The sequence below is a fragment of the Hemicordylus capensis genome, chromosome 2, assembly GCF_027244095.1.
Source record: "Hemicordylus capensis ecotype Gifberg chromosome 2, rHemCap1.1.pri, whole genome shotgun sequence".
Classification (NCBI taxonomy): Eukaryota; Metazoa; Chordata; class Lepidosauria; order Squamata; family Cordylidae; genus Hemicordylus; species Hemicordylus capensis.
The window spans coordinates 63,754,096-63,776,057 of record NC_069658.1 but is presented as its reverse complement, the minus strand read 5'-3'; the positions used below and the strand labels follow the sequence as shown (position 1 = coordinate 63,776,057).

The 21,962-nt window shown below is 43.7% G+C and overlaps 2 protein-coding genes across 4 annotated transcripts in view; one reads left to right on the top strand and one right to left on the bottom strand.

Annotated features, from left to right (window-relative positions):
- The first annotated feature begins 287 nt into the window (after nucleotides 1–287).
- Nucleotides 288–6,342, top strand: GLRX (glutaredoxin). The gene is made up of 3 exons (XM_053288520.1): nucleotides 288–681; nucleotides 4,129–4,241; nucleotides 6,106–6,342. Exons 1-2 carry the CDS (start codon nucleotides 475–477, stop codon nucleotides 4,237–4,239), a joined length of 318 nt encoding a protein of 105 aa, XP_053144495.1. The 5' UTR covers nucleotides 288–474; the 3' UTR covers nucleotides 4,240–4,241; nucleotides 6,106–6,342.
- Nucleotides 6,343–14,448: 8,106 nt separating this feature from the next.
- Nucleotides 14,449–21,962, bottom strand: part of RHOBTB3 (Rho related BTB domain containing 3) — a 65,012-nt gene continuing 57,498 nt past the window's right edge. For all 3 annotated transcript variants that reach the window (XM_053292683.1, XM_053292681.1, XM_053292682.1), the window contains one exon: nucleotides 14,449–19,308. In XM_053292683.1, the coding sequence (XP_053148658.1) occupies nucleotides 19,193–19,308 (116 nt within the window). In that variant the 3' untranslated portion in view covers nucleotides 14,449–19,192. The remainder of the gene's footprint in view (nucleotides 19,309–21,962) is intronic.

Sequence of the window (21,962 nt, the reverse complement as noted above, 5' to 3'; positions counted from 1 at the left end):
TGCTGGCCAAACCTATTCATGTTTACTCAAATGTAGGTCCCACTGAATAGAATGGGACTTTCATCTTGGTAAACAAGTTAAAGATTTCTGCTGTAATGTCTCTTTTAACGTCTAATGAAGCTGACGGGAAATCACTATGTAGCAATCTTGCCTGCCTTAATTTAAAATCCCCATGAAGGCCGAACATCTGGCAAGCAAATTATTTCACCGTCTGTCTGTGTAGGCGATGCAGTCATGCTTCCTGTAATATGAAACAGGCCTGCATCCTTATCTCTTTAAAAAGCAAGCGGCAGAGAAGAAGAAAAACTCCTCCTACAGGGTGTTGTCTCTAAATAGAGGCAAGAACCTTGTTGCTCATAAAAGCTTGAGCTCCTAGTGTGCTAGCAGCAAGACAGCTGTGACCTTTAGGTTTTGTATTTAATTGTAAACCTTTGTTTGGCATTCTTTCTGCTGAGAAGCAGCAAGACTTCTGGAATGGCGCAGCAGTTTGTGAACAGCAAGCTCAGGGCAAATAAAGTGGTTGTGTTTGGCAAAACCAGCTGCCCTTACTGTCACAAGGCTATGGATCTCCTGAAAAAATGTAACCTCACATCTGAACATTTAGAATACTGTGATATTGCAACCCAAAGTGATATGGATGATATTCAGGACTACTTGCTGAAGATAACGGGGGCAAGAACGGTGAGTCTTCTACTTTTTTCACACTGTTGATGCAGAAAGTGGGGAGAAGCCATCTGCTGCTGACTTCTAACACTATTAGGAACTGATTCCTATTATGGATTTGCATTCTTTCAGAGCAGGGCTTCTCAAAAAAGCCTTTTCTCAGGAAAAAAATATGTGTTCCTTATCAACCTTTATTATGGTTGGTATTCTGTAACATTTAGATGGAAGCATTACTCTCTCTTCATTGTAGATGTACATAGCGGATGTATCTGGGTTTTTTTAACAAAGTTGTATGACTTTTTAGCTGGGTTTAAAACATTCGTGGGTGGTTGTGGTTTTTTTAATGCAGGGATTAACTTCTGTGTTGCTTAAAGCTAGCTGGCAAGTAGCTTTTTGGGACACTTCCAAATAGAAGCCTGTTTAACTGTTTCTCACTGCCACTGGTCTCTAAAAATGCTTAGTTCTTCCTGAATTGCACCCTTAATTTTTCAACACACAAATGTATATGTATTTCAAGAAGTACAAATAAACATGAAATTGATGTTTGTCTTTTTCAACAATGATATGAATTCTCTGAAATGTGTTTCTTGTTCGAGGCTGTAAAGAACTTTAAGTCTTTGTCCTGTATAGGTGGAATGGGCTGGTAGCTTGTTACTGTAAAATCTTGCAATATTTGCATAAGGGATACGTGACAACTGTGTGTAACAAGCTTGTTTGCATTGTAACAGAGAAGCTAGAATCTATCTTCCAGTTTTTCTTCCATGAAACTACTTAAAATAGAACTCCTTGCTTCACAAATTGAAGTGGGCTAGTGTGGTGTATTGGTTTGTGTTGTACCCGGAAGGTGTGGGTTCAGATTCCCCACTTATCCAGCTCAGTGAGTATCCTTAATCTTGTCTCCACCTCTTAGTTTGGCCTACCTCATAGGGCAGTTAGAGAATAAAATGGGGGGGGCATGGGATAAAAACGCAAATATCAGGATGTACAAGATGCCTATGGCAAAAAAACTTCTGGGAGTTCAAAGTACTGCATAGATGACAGAGCAACATACTGTGTCCATTCTTAGAAATATTGCTTGCAGCCTGCCCACTGCAGAGTTCACAAGCTTTTTTCCTGGCTCTGTTCCAGTTCCTTTAATGGCAGCCTGACATGCAGAAGCTTAGAAGGGAAGTTCAGTTGAAACCATTCCTGCTTCATATGCAGAAGGTCCTAGTTCAATGCCTGGCATCTTGAGCTGGGAATTGCTGAGAAATGCCCATTTGAAAGCCCGGAGAGTCCCTCCTTACTGGTCGCTGTAAATATTGAGCTACATGTACCAACAATCTGACTTGGTATAAGGCAGTTTCATATTATATAGCCAAGCTTCAAGCTTTCCCTTTCACCTTCTGTGATGGTCAACTGCAAAGGAAAACTTCATCCACTAAATGTCTGTGTGTGTCACCCTGCTGTTTAAAGGCACGGGAGCAGAGCCAGTAAGAATGTATCTCCTGGGAGACCTCCTTTGCAAACCCCACTGGAACCAACAGGAGCTGTGCAAAACCACTAGGCAGTGTTCTTGTGCCTTTCCCATTCATTTCAGTAGGTCTTTCACTGGAGAACCATATGGTGGATTGTATCCACTGTCTTGTGGGACTCTATTTTGAAATAAACGTTGCTTTATTTCACAAAGAACAAAGCTTGCTGTTTAAGGCTATGGGAGCAAGCACCTCTGTCCTGCTGGAGAACAGCAAAGGAAGATGTCAAATAAAACTGCCTGGTGTTTCTGGCATGCCAAGAGAGACAACCAGTGGAAGCATTTAGGAGCCTGAGGCTTGGAATTCTCTCTCCTGCTTGGTTGGCTGGTTTCTGTATACAGATTTTGGCTGACAGAGCTGACTTTGCTGCTCCTTGGCCAACTAGCTTGTCATATTAGCCGGCTGCAAAATCTTTAGGAAAAGGGCTTCATTAAAAGGTGTCACAGAAATGCTCTGCTTCCCGGAGGCACTTCTTGCTCAGAACAGATAGTTATGCAAACCTGGGCGGTGCAGTTTGAGACTTAATGACCCTGTAGTAGTAGGTGACCTCATTCTCCAGCCGATGCAATCCTGCTCTTGGTACATAATGACATTTCTGGTGTACAACGAGGCTTGAGGTGTTCTTGAACCCAGCAGAAGAAATGTATCTCAAAAGTATAGCTAGGTAGCTCTGTTAGCAAAGGCTTCAACTTTAGCAGTACTCTGCTTTTGGCACTCTTCCCTGGAAGCTGAGTCATTATGTACCTTCGCTGGCCTCTGTGAAAACTTGGAGACTTTTCCTTTTAAGAACTTGGAGCTAGTAAGAATATGCTGTTGTCTTCTATCCTTACATAGTACACTCTTTCAACAGTATTCTATTGGCCCTTCTGTCTCACCTGCTGAAGCCACAAACTGTACTCTTGCCTAACCCAAGAGAATGGGGGGGGGAGATGGAGAAAGTATTGGAACAGGGGGCCAGGAGACGCCAATGCCACTGTTACTTTCTACACACATACCTGCCCTACTCTTCAGTTAGGAATGGCTTCCAAAGTATCCTGCAATATAAGTTGATCCCAAAGATACCATAAGTTGGGCGGCAATGCTTATAGCAGTCTCTTGGTTACTGGCAATTTGTGGTGCAGGTCTCCCTTCAGAAAAAAAGGGCAGGGGATACTACTACTACTACTACTACTTCTTATATGCTGCTTTTCAACCAAAAAAACATTCTTATGATGGGTTCAGGTGATCTATGGAAAGCAAGCAAGTGCCAGTTCCCAGCAAGCACAGCTCTCCATACTTCTTCTGCTTTTCATGTTGTCTGAATCCAGAAATGTCGGATGGAGAATGTCAGGACACCTCTGCCACCTGGCATTGTCACACCACCTTCAAATGTGTATGAATGTCAGGCTGATGGAAGGGTTCGGATGCTCTTCATCTGATCCTTCTGGGTTCAGATGACCCAGAAAATGGCAAGAAGTACTGGAGTGCTTGCTTCCTGGGAATCTCCACTTCTTAATTTGTGTAGGTCACTTGAACCCATTCATAGAAAAAGAATAATTGGAAGATGATCCTCTATCCCCACTTGCTCCAAGTCTCAAGAAATACATAGAAACAGTAGCAATAGCTACTGGAGGGGTTCTGTCCTGGTGTTAGATATAAAGAAAAATCACCACTCAGAAAGGTGCCTCTTTGCCTAGTTAGCCAGTCTGTAGATGGGCTTGGGGCTGACTGACAGATGCTAGCCACAAAAGCAGCCCCTCCCTTGCCTTGCCTAACTTCTCATGAACCTCAGACTCTTAAAGTAAGCATCTTGACCGTCATAGTCACATGACCATTTTCTGTATAACAAATGGCCTCATTGCCTATCTCAAATGTTTTCATAGGGCCCTATTTTGAACTTCAGTCTTCTTACACTGGGCTTCCAAAGGCTTCTCTCTGATGATAAATGCTAATAACTTGCATCTGTTTCTAGGTCCCCCGAATCTTTTTTGGGCAAAAGTGTATCGGAGGCTATTCCGATCTTCATGCTCTAGAGGAGAAGGGAGAACTTATTCCTATATTAAAGCAAATTGGTGCCTTATGAAGGTAAGTAGTGGTGCCTACCTGCCAGCCAACTTGAAAATGAGGAAGAAATCTAGATGCAGTTCTCCACAAGAGACCGAACTAATGTGTAGGCCCCTCCTTTCCTTCTGTCTCCTCCAAATTCACAGTATGTAGATGGTTGCTCAATGCATAGAGGTCCATCCTTGTGATTGCATACAAGCCTATATGCTATACCACAATTTATCATCGGCAACACCACCCGCATCTGCACAGCCCCCCCACACGTGCCCAGCAACCCCTGTGCTGCCTGTGCGCCACCCACATGCCCCACACCCCACCTGCACGCTTGCCCCACTCACACACCCCCACAACACACACACCACTGTGAGGTGGGAAACTGAAGGGTGGTGACAAGTGCTTGACCTCTGGGGAATAAACTGCTGCTTCCAGAAAACCATCAATGACTGAAGGTCATTTTTCTTGAGAGGGATGTCTCTCTCCTTCCCCTCAGATCTTGGCTGGAGGAAAGAGCTGATCAGTTCCTGTACTGAAGGTCAATGTATGGAGCAGTCCTGTTGCCTTCTCCTTTTTGCTCAGTCTCAAATTGATTGATTCCCTCCCCAACTTTCTATGGGAGACAGGGGGCCCAGATTCTTTAGATACTGTTCTTGAAATGGGTACCATGACTGAGCTAAATGGAGGTGGGTGTTGAGAGGGGCTTTGATTGTGGATTACATTGAGTCCCTTCTTGCCCCATTCTAGCACCGCGTAAAGGTGAAGTGTGCCATCAAGTCAATTTTGACTCCTGGTGCCCACAGAGCCCTGTGGTTTTCTTTGGTAGAACACAGGAGGGGTTTACCATTGCCTCCTCCCGCGTAGTATGAGATGGTGCCTTTCAGCATCTTCCTATATCGCTGCTGCCCGATATAGTAGCAGCGGGGATTTGAACCAGCAACCTTCTGCTCAGGGGCAGAGCCACCACTGGGCCGACGGGTTGAAAGAACCCGGGCTGCTGACTGATCAGGGGCCGCGAGAGCGGCCCCGACATCAGACGCGGGGAGGCTAGTTTAGCTCCCGAGCGGGGTCCGTGCAGCCCCTTTGGGAGCTAAACAAAGGCTGGCGCTGTGTTTGCAGTGTCAGCTAGGAGCGGCTCTTCCCTGCAAAGGCAGGGAGGAGCCGCTCCTGGTTGCGCACTGCGAATGCAGCTCCAGTCTAAGGAGCTCCTGCAGGGAAGAGCTGCTCCTGGGCAGCTCTCCCCTCTCTGGGCCGAACGGAGCCTCAAGGCTCTGTTCAGCCAGACCACACTCCCGCATCTGATGTCAGAGGCAGGGGCAGGGTCAGTGAGGCCACAGCAGCAGCGGCCCGCTCCGCCATTGCTTCTGCTTGTTTGTGCCAGGTTTCTTTTATGCAATTAAGCCCTGGACTTGGTGGGTGAGTGGAGTTGCAGCTGGGTATGAGGTACAGGAAGTGACTGGAAGGGGAAGTGTGCTACTACGGAAGTCTTTTAACATCTCAGTTTTTCACATGTCGGATACCAGAAAGCAGAACTTGTGTAGAGGGGTCAGAGTCCAAAAGGGTTTCGGCAGACCTTAGCGATTCTTGCTAAAGCATCTTTCTCACACGCAGCACTTCACAAGTAATAAGAGGGATCCCTGTCTTCGGTGGGCTCACAGTTTAAAGCTGATGCCGAGGAGGAAGGTGAAAAAAGAGGAAGCAAAGAAACTGAGGGAGAAGATGTGGTTATGAAACATAGCTACGGTATCATGCTAGGACAGTCGAGACAGGGTTGGTGGCTAAACTGGTTGGCTTCCTTCAGAACACACATTTTTCATTTGGTACGGTTCAAAGTTCACTGTCATTTCTCGGCTTTCTCTCAAGGAAACCTTTCTGTGTCTTCAACTTGCAGAGCGGAGTTGACTTTAGACTGGGACTACCTCATGCTGCCTGCAATAGATGCCTCTGGATATGCAATCACAGTGGCCTGCCTGAGTGACTCATGTGCCCCTTGGAATAGAGGGGTATGGTGGAGGTTTCTGGCTACTGCTTGTCTTACTAAAAAATACTGCTGTAGCTTTTTGGGGCATCTATGTCTGTATCCCTTGCAGTAAACAAAAAAGTGGGGGGGGGGGGACCGAACAGATCCTGTGGAATAAAATGTTTACTAGCAACAAGTCTGTTTTTTTCCCATAATACCAAAGTGTTTGGCTTAGTACTCTCCCAAATTGGGGAAGGGAGGGGACGGTCTGGATGTGTGTTCATTCTCTGGGCTGCTCTGGATGTGTGTTCATTCTCTTGTCCTGCCACACCTTCATTGCCTCTGCCTCTCCAGATAAACTCTTAATCCCTTGCAGAGATTGGCAGGACAAAGAGCATTGGCCAAGTCCTTGTGGTCCATGGAAAAGGAGAGTTTCAGTGCTCCTGCTCTAGGCTATTTTCCCCTGCTGTGCCTCTGAATACACCATCCCAACCTGGAAAATAATTCAGGGTCACCTATGTAGCAGCTCTGGCAACCCCTTTGGGGTCTGCTTCTCTGCAACCACTTATATTGTCTGCTGATGCACTGCAGTTGTGCTCTCCAGGACTGCCCCCTATTATTCTGACTCCTTATGAGTCATCTGTTTAGATTTGCTATCCAGGCAGTAATGGCTTTGTTCCACATTATAAGTGTAAGCATGAATAGTATTACAGCAGAACACTTGGCAAGCATTGTTCTGATGCTGACAACTACACTTTTAAGTCATTGGTTCCCTCTTTAAAAGGGGGTGGGGCGGGGCAAAGCATGCAGATATGGAACTGAGATTAGATAGTAACTGGCAAGGCAAGTGAATGCGACAGCTAAAGTAAACCTTCACCCCACAATTCTAAGTCAAGACAGCTTGTTGCAGGCAGTGAGGCAGTTGTAAATTCAGAAATGCAGGCACTCTGCATGACAGCCCCAATAGTCACAACCACCATGACAGCCACACCCATCCCACTGGCCACAACCCTCACTTGGATGAAATAATTTAGGGGCAACCTGTTACCACACACACCCGGGAGGAGAGCTGGAAGCAAGCATGACTTGTCCCCATAGCTAAGCAGGATTCACCCTGGTTGCATCTGAATGGGAGACTTGATGTGTGAGCACTGCAAGATATTCCCCTCAGGGGATGAAGCCGCTCTGGGAAGAGCAGAAGATTCAAGGTTCCCTTCCTGGCATCTCCAAGATAGGGCTGAGAGAGATTCCTGCCTGCAACCTTGGAGAAGCCGCTGCCAGTCTGTGCAGACAATACTGAGCTAGATAGACCAATGGTCTGACTCAGTATATGGCAGCTTCCTATGTTCCTATGTAAGCCTGCTCTCCCCGCAAAACCCCTTTAGGCTCTTCACCTTGCTCCTGTGGAGAGCCTTGTAGAGTTGCTAGACTACACTACTTTAGAGTACAAGCTAACGAACTGTTTGAAAATTCCTGCAAAACCAATGTGTAAAGGGAACTACTTACCCAGACTTTTCACACAGAAGCATTCAAAGGAGGATATTCTCACAATGGAGGGAAACCAGGCTAAGGGAACCCAGCCCGGTCTCCCTCCATTGTGAGAACCACTGGGCTCACAGGCGAGCCCCTCTAAACGAGGTTAATGGATCAAGTGCTCGGTTAACCTCATTAGTTTGATCGTGTGTCAGAGCCTCAATGCGAATTCCCCCGGAGCTCTCTTAGCTGCAACTGGGCGAGCCACAGCAGCCCAGCAACAAGCAACTGCTGGTGTGTGAGGAGGGCAGGCTTGCTCTCCCTGCAGAACCCCTGAGGGCTCTACACATGCATTCTGTGTAGAGCCTCGATGTGTATTCCCCAGCGGTAGCTTACAGGAGGGCACTGCACTCCAGCAGAAGAAACATCATGCAAGCATATGGCTTGGGTCTGCTAGGGTACTTCTTCAGAAATATCTTGTCATGATGCAAAAGGGGGGGGGGGGAGAAAGAGGTGGTTTTACTAAGCAATGAACATTTGAAAGTGTTACCTCATCACTTGGAAAATGCATAGCCCATTCTGTTATCCTTGTGTGTGTGTCTTCTTACTTCAATACACATACACAAAACTATACTTTCGTTAACCAGATAGCTTTTATTTATTTAGTATATTTGTATACAGCTCCAAACTGAGTCTCTGGCATTAGGAAACTGGCTATTCTGCTATGCAGGAAAAGATGTGAAACCAATGCTATTAGCAGTCAAAATCTCCACATGTCATGACTTCCCTTTTGTTAATGTTCTTAAAATCCTTTGAAATGCCCCACAAAAAAGAAAGTGAACACACTCCCTTAGGCAGTCTTTGGCCACCTAACTCTACTGGGTGCATTAAAAAATATTTATATTGCAAGAAGTTTGAAATATAAAGATTACACAAACCAGTTGAAGAATTTTTAGTCCTGATCTAGGTGTTATATGTGTGTTTGGTTTTCTGCCTCACTTTAGGCAGTTTCTAACAGAACCAACACACTGTGTGATGTTCATGTGTCTTTTTAATGAAACATTGCGCTGTTGCACAAGAGCAGTCTTGGGTAAAATGCAATTATTGAACAAATGCAGTTGCACAATGCACAACCAGTAGAAATGACAGTAGTGTACTATGTCAGCTGGATTCCACAGTAATCTTTTTGTCAAGAGTTGAAGGTGGTTCACTGGACATGGGTTGCTTCCATGGCAATGCTGCTAAGTTGGGTTTGCAGGTTTTTTTGGTAGATGTGGCTTTCAAACCACTATTTGTGCTCTAAAAAATAATAATTTTAAGCCTATAAAAACTATGATCAGTCTCCAGCCCAAGGTAAGTGCAGGATGTTTGAAATTCCATTTCAGATTCAGCACTAGATAGAACCATACAAGTTTCTAGCAGCGAGAAATGTTCAGGCAGATAAGACTGGAAACCTTTAAGCTTAGAAGTGATAAGCTGGGATAACCAAGTTTATTTTCATTAAGAAGGGCCTTGAGGACTTTTCTAGTATACAATTACAAATCTCTAGATGTCTACTCCTGAACATCTCATATGGAAAGGTGGGGAAGGTATTAAGAATGAGCTGGAGATTCTAAAAACATACCTTGATCTTTTTTTCTTTTTGTCAGCTATGCAAAACACAAGGTGGCCTAGCTTTTCCTCACACACAATTAAATGTTCCTGAAATTCATGTTTTTGTTGTTTTCAGGAAGAAATTATTATTTTGTGTACTGTAAATGTAGGTTCCTCTTTGAAGTTGCAGTCTTTGGGTACAATAAAGCATTTTAATTTAAGGGTTCTATGATCTATTTTAAGTAAAGGGTATTAAGTAAAAGGTATACACGTGCAACCTACAAGAAGGGTTGTATAACATCACATTTGAACTTCTCTGCAAGCAGTTTTCATCCTAAAAGAACTAGAAATGTGATTTGAAGGTTGATTGCAATATTATATCACTCATGGGAATGCACCTGCAAGTCATTGCTGTGATGAAATCTTGGAAAGGAATTGGTTATGAGCAGAACTTGACATTTTTGATGATACCATTTAACCTGCATCAAGGACTTTCATAGCAGTAGGTCAGTCATGTGCTGCATTTGAAAGTAATCACTTTTGTAGCAACGGGTGGTCATGGTCTTTGAGAGATACTTAAATCATGGTGTGGCAAATCTCCAGTAACTGTTTCACAAATTGTCATCTGTTTCCTGGGTGACTTGGAGCATATACATTATAAATTAGTGAAGGGCTAATTTGTCTGGCTAGTTCTAATTCTGTCTATACACACAACAAAAAAGTTCAATTAAAAAACCTAAAGGGTTTAGGTGACATCTTGAACAGACTGATAGAAGCACTCCACAGAGGAAGGTACTGCCCATTCACTGTCAAGACTGTGTCAAGTGTCAATCAGTGTCAACCGCCTGGAGCCATTTTTGGAAGGGCAGTTTATAAATCAAATGAAGACTGATAACTGGCTAGCTGTGGCATAAGAATCTGAGGAGAGAGGGTGGGTTTAGGTACAAGTCCTCATGAGTGAATTTGTGGGAGTGCAGAGGTTAATCTGAGAAGAGCTGAAAAGAGGCAGCTCACGGGGAAAAGTGTAAAGGTAGACGCATTGAAGCTGATCTCTGTGGAAGGCTGAGGGGGAGGAGATTGTGCAGCTCCATTCAGAAGCCTTCGGGAACCTGTCTGTGTTAGGTCCAGGTCCCTTGCCAAGTGTTAGCCAGACTCTTCAGTGCTCATCAGTCAACCACCAACTGAAAACCAACAGCTGACTGGAAGGAGAGAGCCAGGTCACTTTATTCTGGAGCATGAGTTATAGTGGTTCCAGGGAAGAAAGGGAATATAGTTTGTGGATTCAATAGGGAATATAACCAAGACCTGCCACTTAACCAATCCCTTCTATCTCTTCAGTATACTGTTTTTCCCTTTTTCTGCCATCCTTTAACCCCTGACTGAAAAACTGAAGTTACTGAGTAAAAGTTACTTTACAAAAAAATGTAATGAAGGTCCTATATCTCATCAGTGATTAAAACCACACCCATGCCTTAATACCACCTACTACAGGAGGGTTTTTTATATTAATAATTGGTGACAGCAGATATATATATAGCAGACAGAGGTGACCAGAGGGTTTTAAGACCAAGAAACAAGTCGTTCACACAATAAAAAACTGTTCTACCTAGGTTTGGAAGCTGTGTGTGCTCCCAATTTTTGCTTGTGTGGAAGCAAGGTTAGAGGAAAACCTAGGCAGAAGTGATTGTGTGGTTTCCCTCCTACCTTGCTTTCACACAATCACTTCTACCCAGGCTTTCTCATAAACCTTGCTTCCAGACACAGCTCCCAAACCTGGGTAAAACACAGTTCTTGATTCTGTGAATGACCTCACTCTTTACACAGGACCTAGATCTGAGAACATGGCGTCAAGTCTGGCTGAAAAGAAGGATCAAATTTTGCAGACAGAGGCGTAACGACGGTAGGGCAGGCAGGGCACGTGCCCTGGGCGCCACTTGGGGAGGGGGCGCCCCAAAGTGCCATGACCCCCGCCCGTCACCAAATTTATTTTTCAGTCAGCCGCGGCAGTGCTCCCCCCCCCCCCCCGCGAGCTCTTTACTCCGGCTGGCCTGGGCGCCTTGCTGCCCACGAGTTCACCCCACCCCCACCCAATTCATTTTTCAGGCAGCCGCGCCGCCGTGGCGCCCTGGCTCCGGCTGGCCTGGGCGCTCCTCTCTTCCGGCAGCATTGTTGGCTGCATGATGACCTTCTCCTGAGTCTTGTTACTCCCTGCCCCCCACTCACGCGCTTGCACGAGCTGATCTGACGAGAGCGAGGAGGAATGCTGTGTAGCTTGCTGCTGCTGGCTATGGCTCCCGAGTCTCGCCGCCACGTGTGAGGAGAGGAAGAGGATCTGCTACTTTGCACAACAACATCACCATCATCAATAAAGTGTTCACAGAGGAGGATCAGGTGTGTGTGTTTTTTTTAAAAAAAATATTATTTCAATTAATGTATTCTTTAAAATACCGGAGCATGGTGGGCTTGCTTTGAGGTTTGCTGGGCTGGCTTCTTCTTTGCTGGGGCCAGGGGTATCTTGGGGTGGCGGCTGGGCTGGAGTGGAGCATGGGTGGTGGCTGCCATTTGGCCCGGCGTCGCTGCTCTGTGATGGCTGTGGAGCGTGCCCGGGGGTGGTGAACAAGGTCCTTCCACCCCGCCGGCGGCGGCGGATAGGCCTGCCGTCTGGATCGGCGTGCTGCTCTGTGGGGTGCAAGCGGGGTCAGAGCAGCTTCTCCGAGTGGGGGGGCCGCGGGCCTGGCAGTGATCTCCCCACACACACCGCATGCCTATAGGGAAAGCCTCTCGCCCTCTCCAGCTGTTGGTCGGGGGGGCTTTTAGAGGCACGCGCGGCGGGCGCAGCAGGAGGAGAGAGAGGATCTTCTCCTCTCGGCTTCAGTGTCCTGCCCCTCTCCTGCTCAGAGAAGCTGCTGGCTGTGTCTCTGTTTCCGAGGACAGGAAAGTAAAGCAGGAGGACAGGTTGTTGTTTGGGGTCTAGAGGTTGGTTGGGAGGGTGGGAGAGAGATCTGGGAGGTGTGAGAGAGATCTTCCCCCCTGCTCGGAGAAGCTGCTCTTGTTTCTCTGTCTCCCTGAGACAGAGAAACAACGAGCAGCTTCTCTGAGCAGGGGGGCGGGGCAGCAGGGGGCCTGGCAGTGACCTCCCCGCACATGCCGCACGAAGGGACAGCCTCTCACCCTCTCCAGCTGTTGGTTGGGGGGCTTCTCTAGAGGCTCGTGCAGCGGGCGCAGCAGGAAGAAAGAGAGAGGATCTTCTCTCGGCTGCAGACTCATGTGCCGCTGCAGAGCCAGAGAGCCGAAGCCTGTGTTTCATAATTGTGGAAGCAGGGTAGGGATCGCACTTCATCTTCTGTGTCTCTCGCTGGCTTCTGGGTAAACTTTGCTTCAGAAAACTTGCTTGGATTAAAAGTGGCCCTTTTCTTTCCCTCTTTGAACAAATTCTTCCAGTTCTCCTCCTGAGGTGTGCCCTTGATGTATGCAACTAAAGCAACACTCTTCCCTTACTTTGAAATGCCTTGCCATCTCGAAAGGGTGGCAGGCAGCCTTTGTTGGTGTTTTTTCATTTTCTTTTTCCAAACAGAATTGAGAAGAATATTGCAGGCAAAAAATTATTGCAGAGCCACCATTCTTGTGATAAAGAATTTTGTGGCAATATTCTTCTTAAGTAGAGATTGTGGTAAATTATTAGGTAAATAATTATGTTTATTAGGTAAACCTAAGGTCTGCTCTGTAAATGTAAAAAATAAATGGCTGCAGGGAATTGGTATGCAGCCCTTGTGTAGACTGACTAATTTACCTAATAATTTACCGCAATCTTTACTTAAGAATTTTGCCACAAAATTCTTTATCACAAGAATAAAGACTTCACTGTGCACATTAGCAGGGTTGTTTGTGGATTTTTTTTAGGAGAAGAGATCTCAAGTATTGCTATAATAAGACTTATTTTCCCTTCTGTGGGCTGTACATCATGTTTCATCATCCTAAGTAATGCAGCACCAGTGATGATTTTTAAAAAATAATGCATGTTCCTCACATTCTGTATCAGGCATAATTTAATTCTGTTTCTTTGGGGAAATATATGCTGCCTGTTGAGTTCTTTGAAAGCTTGATATGAAGTGTATTAGAATCAATTATGAACACAAACCAAATATCATTGATTTGCATGTATGGTTACTGGCAATGTGCTGTGGAAAATATGTGAGAAATACTACCTGAAAGTACATATTAATATTAGCCAATGTTCCATATTTTTTATTCTATCTTATTTTTTTAACATTTATATCCTGCTCTTCCAAGGAGCCCATCATGATTGACTCTTCATGTGTGATCCCCCCTTATTTTTGTTTTTATGCTGTTTTCTTTTTAGCTTAACTTAAATAAAGAAGCAAAAAGGAATGCCTTGAGTAATCTTTGAAATTAGTATAATTTATATTAAGCATGCCTAATTCTGTATAAGTAGGGGCTTTGTTGTTTTCGTTAGAATTTTGAAAAAAATGATCTTCTCCATTACAAGCTGGAGAATGGATTGATTTGCTTAACTTAACATCAGAATGTAAATGTTGACTGTGGAAAGGGCTTCTCTCGCTCTTCTTAATAATCTATACCAGTCTAGTTTTAGCGCCCTGTGCCTATGCTGATCAAATAATAATAATATATAGGGGAGTAGTACTAAGCATCAACAATACAAAATCAATACCACTAAATGAACAAAATGTGAACTTGCAAAAAATACTCTGATTGCTATTCTGAATCTGAAATAAGTTTCTATCTCATGGCTTAAAGACAAGTCACCTGTCTCTAAGCCGTGACAGTCCATTAACATTTATAGGTGCATATTAAGGATTCTAATCCCCTTGTCTTGAATAGCTTTCTGAAAGATGCATGTCAGATGGGGGGGGGCAATTTCAGTGCTTGCCCTAGGCCCCGTTTTCCCTAGTTGCGCCTTTGAGTGCAGACCACTGCTTAGTTTTGCCTTTGAAAAATTGAATCCAGAAGTTGACTATGGTGATACTAAGAGCCAAAGGGTGGATAGTCTAAAGTATCTATACTGTATATAGCACCATGAAATATTCATCATAGAACTTAATATAAATGCATTATGGATATGCCCTTACTGACTTTATCTACTAGGATTCAGATGTTCTGGTGATCAAATACACAATCTAGCTTTGTTTGAATTATAGCTATTTAATAGGTAAATAACCACATAAAATGTACACCGTAAAAACATTTTATTTTCTTATCAGGCATTAAATAGTAAATTTAAAATCTTGTAAATTTTAAGCACCTGCTAGCCTGTGACATCATTCTTAAATATTCAACACATGCTGTAGTAAAATAAGTGATTCTTATGCCTACAAACATTTGTATCTCATATGACAAGTCTATAACAAAGATTCTTATTATAGGTTGTCTCTCTGTAAACCTCCATGCTGGTTTGAAAATATGAATATATGCTAATATCATTTAAGAAACTTTCTATAACAGTCTGTCACTGGAAAGGACTTTCATATAAAAATAAACTAGTAATCTCTTCCATATTAATTCTCCTGAATTCTACTTAATATACCTGCTTATTCATAGATCTACTATTGTTAGAGATGCAGAAAAAATTGGAAGGTGTTTTCCCAATTATACTTAATTGCCAGGAAACTTACAAAGAAAAGCCCTTTTCTAAATTAATTTACAGCTCAATTTTTCTGATTCTGTAAATGGGCAGAATTTAGCCTATTATGGTGCAATGCACATTTTGGGGAAACTGAGATCATGGTGGTTTTTGCGGCTCAGTTCTGCAGATCAAGTTACCAAAAATTAATTTACCAACAAAAAGGAGCAAAATTTATTTTACACAATTTATTTTTAGCACCCCACCCCACCCTCAAAAAACTGTCAAGACTGTCTGTGTCAATATTACAGGGGCTTGTTAATTTTTTAACCTAAACTAATTACTGTAAAAGATGTTCCAGTATACTTGCCCTAATCTATCAGTAACCATATACCATCCCTAGCTGCAAAAGGAACCAAGAGCACAAACAAGCACCATGCATGATTTCCAATGTTTACAAGTCCCAACTAGTTTTCTGCAGGAACAATAGTGGTCCTATGTTTTCCCTTCAAGTTCCATGCACTTACTCTTGTGCAGCCCTCCTGCACCACAGCAGACTATAGAATTGGTCCTTAGGGTTGTTGTATAAAATATTTTGAGACCAAAATGTACAACTGTAGCAAACACCTACACATGGCACTGACTTCCAAGCAAACATACCTTAGATCACAAACTTTCATTTCAAAGTAAAAGGGCATTCACACAATCAAAAGGAGTGTTCTATCTGGGTTTGGGAGCTTTGTGTGCTCTCAATTTTTGCTTGTGTGGAAGCAAGGTTTGTGAGAAAACATGGGTAGAAGTGATTGTGTGGAAGCAAGGTTGGAGGAAAAGCTACCCAGGTGTTTCTCCTACCTTGCTTCCACACAACTGAAAATTGGGAGCACACACATCTCCCAAACCCAGGCAGAACACAGTTTTGGATTGCCTGAGTGGCCTCTATGTTTAAGAATAATGTTCTTAGATTTATACACATGTTGAAATTGCTGTAATAAATTATCAAAGCCATTTGCAATTTGCCATGGTTATAGTATGCAAAACTTGTATCTAATACATGCAAGAGAAGAGGGAGTGCAGGTGGGGAATTACAACCCCTTGTGTGCTTGCATACTTCACAAATAATTAGACATCTATAGAAGGGACATCTCCATGCTTGCACTACTGACCTAGTAATACAAAAACATATTACATTTTCATATTAAAAGAAAGGAATAAATTATAACATTTTTATTTGTACATTCCATGTTAATTATAGCATGTCAAAGAAAAATGCAGAAAATGCTTTTTAAATTGCCTTGATAAAAAGGGGAAAAAATACCACTCCTGGAAAGTGATGTTTCTAGTAAGAGCTCCAGAAATGCTTCAGAGTTTTAAAAAAAATATTAAAAACCTAATATAAAACAGTATATACAAAGGTCACTAAAATGCATGAAGCTTATTTGAGAACAACAGTGGGAGTAGTATATTCGTTAAAACTGTAAGCTGCAGGCCGAGTCCCTGATTCAGATTTCACCTCAGGAAACAGAGGCATTATCATACACTGTTTCTGCATGGGGAAGATGGAGTGCAGAAGCACTTCATCTATATATGCCAACAGGGGCCATTCTCAGCCGGTGTGCAGCTGCACAGTAATGGGAGATGCCCCATGCCTCCCAGGAGAACATCCAGCCCTCTGAGTTCATACAAGCCCAGCTATGAAGGCTGATTGTGGTGGAACACATGCAGAGCCCACCTGGACCAACCTGCCAGAGCGCAGGGGAATTCCACTGGGGCAGAGTAAAACCCATACCTGGTCTTGTTAATTACCAGCTGGTCATGGGGAGAATGGGATGGCAAAAGGGACTGGATGGGAAGTGCACTGAGACCCCGTGGAACTTAAATCCTGGTCTGGTTCAATAAATCCTAGTCTGGATATTTATATACTACTCAAACAACCAGTGTCCTCAAAGTGATTTACAAAATAAACATTAAAAACATGTAAAACAATAAAAACAGATCCAAAAAGCCCAGAGCATGTCAGTCCAGTTACTCCGTTTCCTCTCCTCATGCATCCTGGATACCAAAGTGTAAGCAACAAGCTATGGTTGGGGGTTGGGGATGCCCCCTTGACCCATCAGTATGGCTAGCACACAGGACCCATAATACTCTGCCCCTGGGTGTACAGGTGGGATCATGCCCATGGCAAAGCTGTAAATGCAAGGTGCATAGTAGGGCTATACATGTCGGAAAAGTCAGAATTCCAGTTGAGAATTCCCAACCGCCACAATGAGGAGGCAGCCATTCGCGGGGCAACTGCCCCAGGTAAGATGGTGGGTGGAAGTTCTTTAAAAGCCATCCCAGTACTGGCAGGGACAGGGCTGGGCTGCAGCGGTGTATCTTGGGAGCATCCAGAGGGTGAGTGCGGAGTGGTGTAGGGAAGGCTGAGCATGCATGAGGGGTGGCTGGGACGCCTGTGGGATGTAGTTTCTCCCAGAGCTTCTACCAAAAGAAAGGAAGGAGTCTTCTTCTGGAACTACATTTCCCAGGCATCCCTGTGCTGCCCAGCCTCCTGAGCATCACTCCCTGTCCATTCCCAGGATGCTCCCAAGATTTGCTGCAGCCGTCCAGCTTTCCCTGCACCAGTACTGGGACTTTTAAAGGTTCCCCCACCTGGGGCGGTTGCCCTTCAGACAGCTGCCTCCTCATGGTGGGGGGTAGGAATTCCAATTTTTCTGATGCACACAGCCCTGATGCGTAGAAGTGTTTCTCTTTACATACCTCCTTTATGAATAATTTCAGTTAAGGAATTCTTGTGGAAAATGTGAGGCCCTAATTCTTTATCTACTTGGAAAAAGTTGGCTCAAATTTAATATTGTTACAGGATTCTTATAGTGTTTTCACTGGCGGACATCAGGGATGTGCACGAGCCGGTTTGAAGGCGGAGCGTGGGGGCTTTAACTTCCCCACCGCTTTCCCCCCACCAGTACTCCCCGCAAAAATGATGGTGCGGGGCTGCAACGTACCTCCCAGAAGCCCTGGTACGCATCATACCAGAAGGGGCTGACATGCGTGTGCATGACCCACACGCACACCAGACACTTCCGGTATGATGCTTACTTGGTTGCAGGGAGGTATGCTGCAGCCCCGCACCAGCAGTTTTGGGGAGAGTACTGGCAGGGGAAAAGAGATGGGGAAGGTATGGGCATCCTCCCTGACCCTTAAAGGCCTTCCCCACTTCCCGGGAGTGTACAAATCAGTTTGTGCACACATCCCTAGTGGAGATGGCACGCAGCATCTCAGTGATGCTGCACACTGCTTCAGGCCTGCTGCAGACTCATAAGGCAGTTCCAACACTGCAGAGCACAAGTGGTTGTGCAATCAGCACTACTGCAGCTACTCCGATTGTCACGAATGGGAGTAACTGCAGCAGTGTTCATTGTGAAACGGCTCATTCTCTGCATTGGGGGCTGCCTTATAGTGTTTGCAGCAACCCCCACTGTGATTTCCTCCACAAATCATACCAGACACTTTTGTGGAGAACAATGTTACAATGAAGTCATGAAAAAGCGCATCACACAACTTTTTTTGCTTGACAGGATGAGGACCGGGGTGGGAGTGGGGGAGGATACTACGTGTGTTACTGTTATGAAAAACACTTCCAGTGAGGAGAAAACTTGAGGGCCCCTTTGAGAAATATTTTTACATCATTGCACAAAGATTTTATGCAGCAACAGGTGTTACATTTTTAACTCCCATTATATCAAAACTACAACCAAGCCCTATTTTTACAAAACTAAACGGTCCCCATAAATAAATCATTAGCTTGTTCTACTAGGAATCTATATAAACAAAAGAAGTGGGTTTAATAGCTCCCTAAGGAGCGGGGCCCACAGAAATCTAATGAGTTTGGGATCTCTTTCCTTTGGACTCTTAAAAAGCCCCAGTGATGGAGCCTGGCAAGATAGTCAAGTTCTTAATAGTTCAAACTGCTCTAGGAAATTGAAATAACATGGCATAAGCTGAAATATCTATATAAAATTAAATTCAAATCAGACTCTGCAGTGCAACTGGGACACAGCCTAGTTAAATGCTTATGCTGTCCTACAACTTGTTTCACATGCTTTTAAAAAGAATACTTGCTCATTCACAAGTACAATATTACATATATTGTTTCACAGCATTTAAGCTCAGTAGATGTCATTCTGACTAAATTACTCAACAGTATTCTAAAGGACAACTACATTTCAATAGGACTTGTCAATTTAGTCCTGATGCCAGCCAGTATTTTCATTCAGTCTTGTGCAGCAGAAAGATTCCTGAAACAATTGCCTTCCTGTGATTCTCCTTTTAGTAAACAAAGAAGGATCAACTTTCAGTTTACATTACTACACAGTGGCATTTCCGAGAATGAATGTAGTTCCTGTATTCTGCAAGCTGTTTCAGGTACATACTTGAAGGCCATCTATGCATTTCAACGAAATTGCGTTCTTCAACTAATTAAAAATAAAAAAGAATGTAACACATAGTATAAATACATATCCAGACAAGATCAAAAGGTTAAAAGCAATTTAATAGGATTCTAGCGTATTATGAAAACAGAAATTCACAACATGTTAATCCAAGCCCCAAACACTGCACTTTTCTATGCTTGATATAAATGAATTGTCTTATACTTTTGCTATTATAGAAGACAAGCTAAAACATGGAGAGAAAAATGGCAAAGACCTCTGGGGAAAGGGACACTGTCTGTCAATGAGCTATCACTGACCTTTGCTAAAGCTCCGGGATTCTCCGGTCCCTTCTGAGAGGCTTAGATGCAAGATCTAGGAACTTTAGCGAAGGGCAGTGATAGCCCACTGACTTGTCCCTTCACCCAGAAATCGTTGCATTTGCCCCTCCATGTTTCCATAAAGCTGTCCAAATATCTAAAGTAGTTACACCTACAACTCTTTAAGGGAGCTAGGCTGGCTTTGGATAGTTTAAAGGGCCCATGTTTCTATTAAAACTAAATGCTGGAGTGCAGAATGCCAATTGGAGCTTCCTTCTGAAGATAATAGCAGCTTGGTGTGTGTGTGGGGGGAGCACTTTCATCAGGACTAAAGCACAAGGAGAAAGAGAGAGCTCTCCTTGCAATCTTGATCAAAGTCCCCTACAGCTTTATTTAAGCTGGCACACTCAGAGAGAGATGCAAGGCCAAACTACATATTTAACATAAACTGTAATTTGGCCCTTAGAATGTGTCTTCACATAATGTCCACAAAGAATGTGGCAGCTCCTTATTAGTATATCAACAATTGTGGAAACTGCTTTTTGTTTCTCTCCCCCCACCCTTCAGTGTTGTCTGACCTATGGTTTCATTAATTTCTAAGAGCCACCCATGCCCTTTTACAGCAACTGCTGGTAGGGGTGAAGGCGGCAGGGGCACGGCAGAAAACAAGCCACAAGTGTGGCTCATTTGCACTCTGCTTGGCTTCTTCTTACCTCACCCAGCTGCCTGTCTTTTTCTCACCTCACCCTGCCATGGCGCTAACCCCAGGCATGTGGCCTACTCATTCGCCAGGTTGGGGAACCCAGTGAATGTGCAGCCCATGCACCTGGGTTTAATGCCACAGTGAAGTGAGAGGAATGTGAATGAGCTACATCTGCAGCTTGCGTTCCACTCCCTCACTCCACCTCTACAGGCCATCACTGGCCTTTTAAAATTTGCTCAAGCTTGCTTTGCTCTCTTTGAGAGTTTTGAAAGGTGTGTCTTCTATACATGGATGAGAATATTATCTATTGGTTTTTTAAAAATTTTCTTTGCTTGTGCAGGGCAGGAAGCTTAGGAAAATTATCTCCCATATACAATTTCTCAACTCTCAAATTTCACACACAGGAAAATATTGCATCCCCATAGATGAGTCCTTGGGGTCCTGGGTCTAGAGGAAGCAGGCCCTCCAGAGCATGTGAGGTGGGCCGGGGGGGGGGATGGGATGAATTGATACTTTTTGTTTTTTTTAATTTAAAGAATTACTTGCTTCATTAATTCCGAAGCACGTAATTGGATCTGTTTTATTTTATATAGTAGTCTATACAAACACACATTTTTCCAAGGAGGAGAAGCAAAGTTGCTTTTCTGTACTCTCCTCATAGAAATTTCATTTGCAAATCTAAAGCCTTGGACTTAGCCTGGGGCAACTAAGTTTGCATACCAAAAACAAGATTAGTACCCCCTCCAGCCTTCCTCATGTCTCCCTCTGTGACACTAGCTTTTTTGCCTCCTTTCTCATATACTCTCAGTTAATCTCAGTTACTCTGAGTGAGTGCTGAGTGTTGGAACTGGCGAGAAAGGATCCAAGCCCAAATCCCCCTCTCAGCCATGAAGCTGAGGAAACATATGGTCACACACACCCATCCTTTGTCTGCAATCTCATGTAGTCTGGATTCTCAAATTGGCTGGGATATTTTAGATAAAATGCCAGTGTTTGTTAAGAAAACAAAAAAGTAACCTCAGGATTATGAAATGGAAACCAGTCTTGCTAATGATGCTGGTGGCTACTCCAGGACAAGCCCTCTCCAATTGCTGCCCCAAGGCTTTGGAATGCACTCCCTGCTGAAATAAAAGCCTCCCCATCTCTGACAACTTTTTAAAAGTACTTAAAGAGACATCTGTTCACCCAGATTTTTAATTAAATATTGTTTTAATAGTTTTTGACATTGTCTTAAAAATTTTAAGTTGTTTTTCTTAAAATTTTCATTAAAATTACAAAAAATATAATTTTTGTATTTTTCTGTTGTAATTTTGTATTGTTTTATTGTAAACTGCCCAGAGACTCAAGTTTTGGTCAGTATACAAATATGTCAAATAGAGAGATAGATAGTCTGGTTTTCTAAGTTTTTATGAGAAGAGTACAGAATAACAACTTTGCCTCTAAGACCCTCATGAAATTTTAAAAAGCAATTTGAGGGTTGCTTACAAATTTGACAATTTTTTTACCTTCCATATTCTTCCCCTGAGAAATTTTGGAGAATATTGGGGTGGGGCTAGTCTCCCAAAATACTCCCTTTTAGATCAATACAATTATCTAACAGCCTAGTAACAGTGCAGTTACACAAACACAAAATTTGTGCAAATTGCATTACACAGGCTTCAGCCCATTATTTCTAA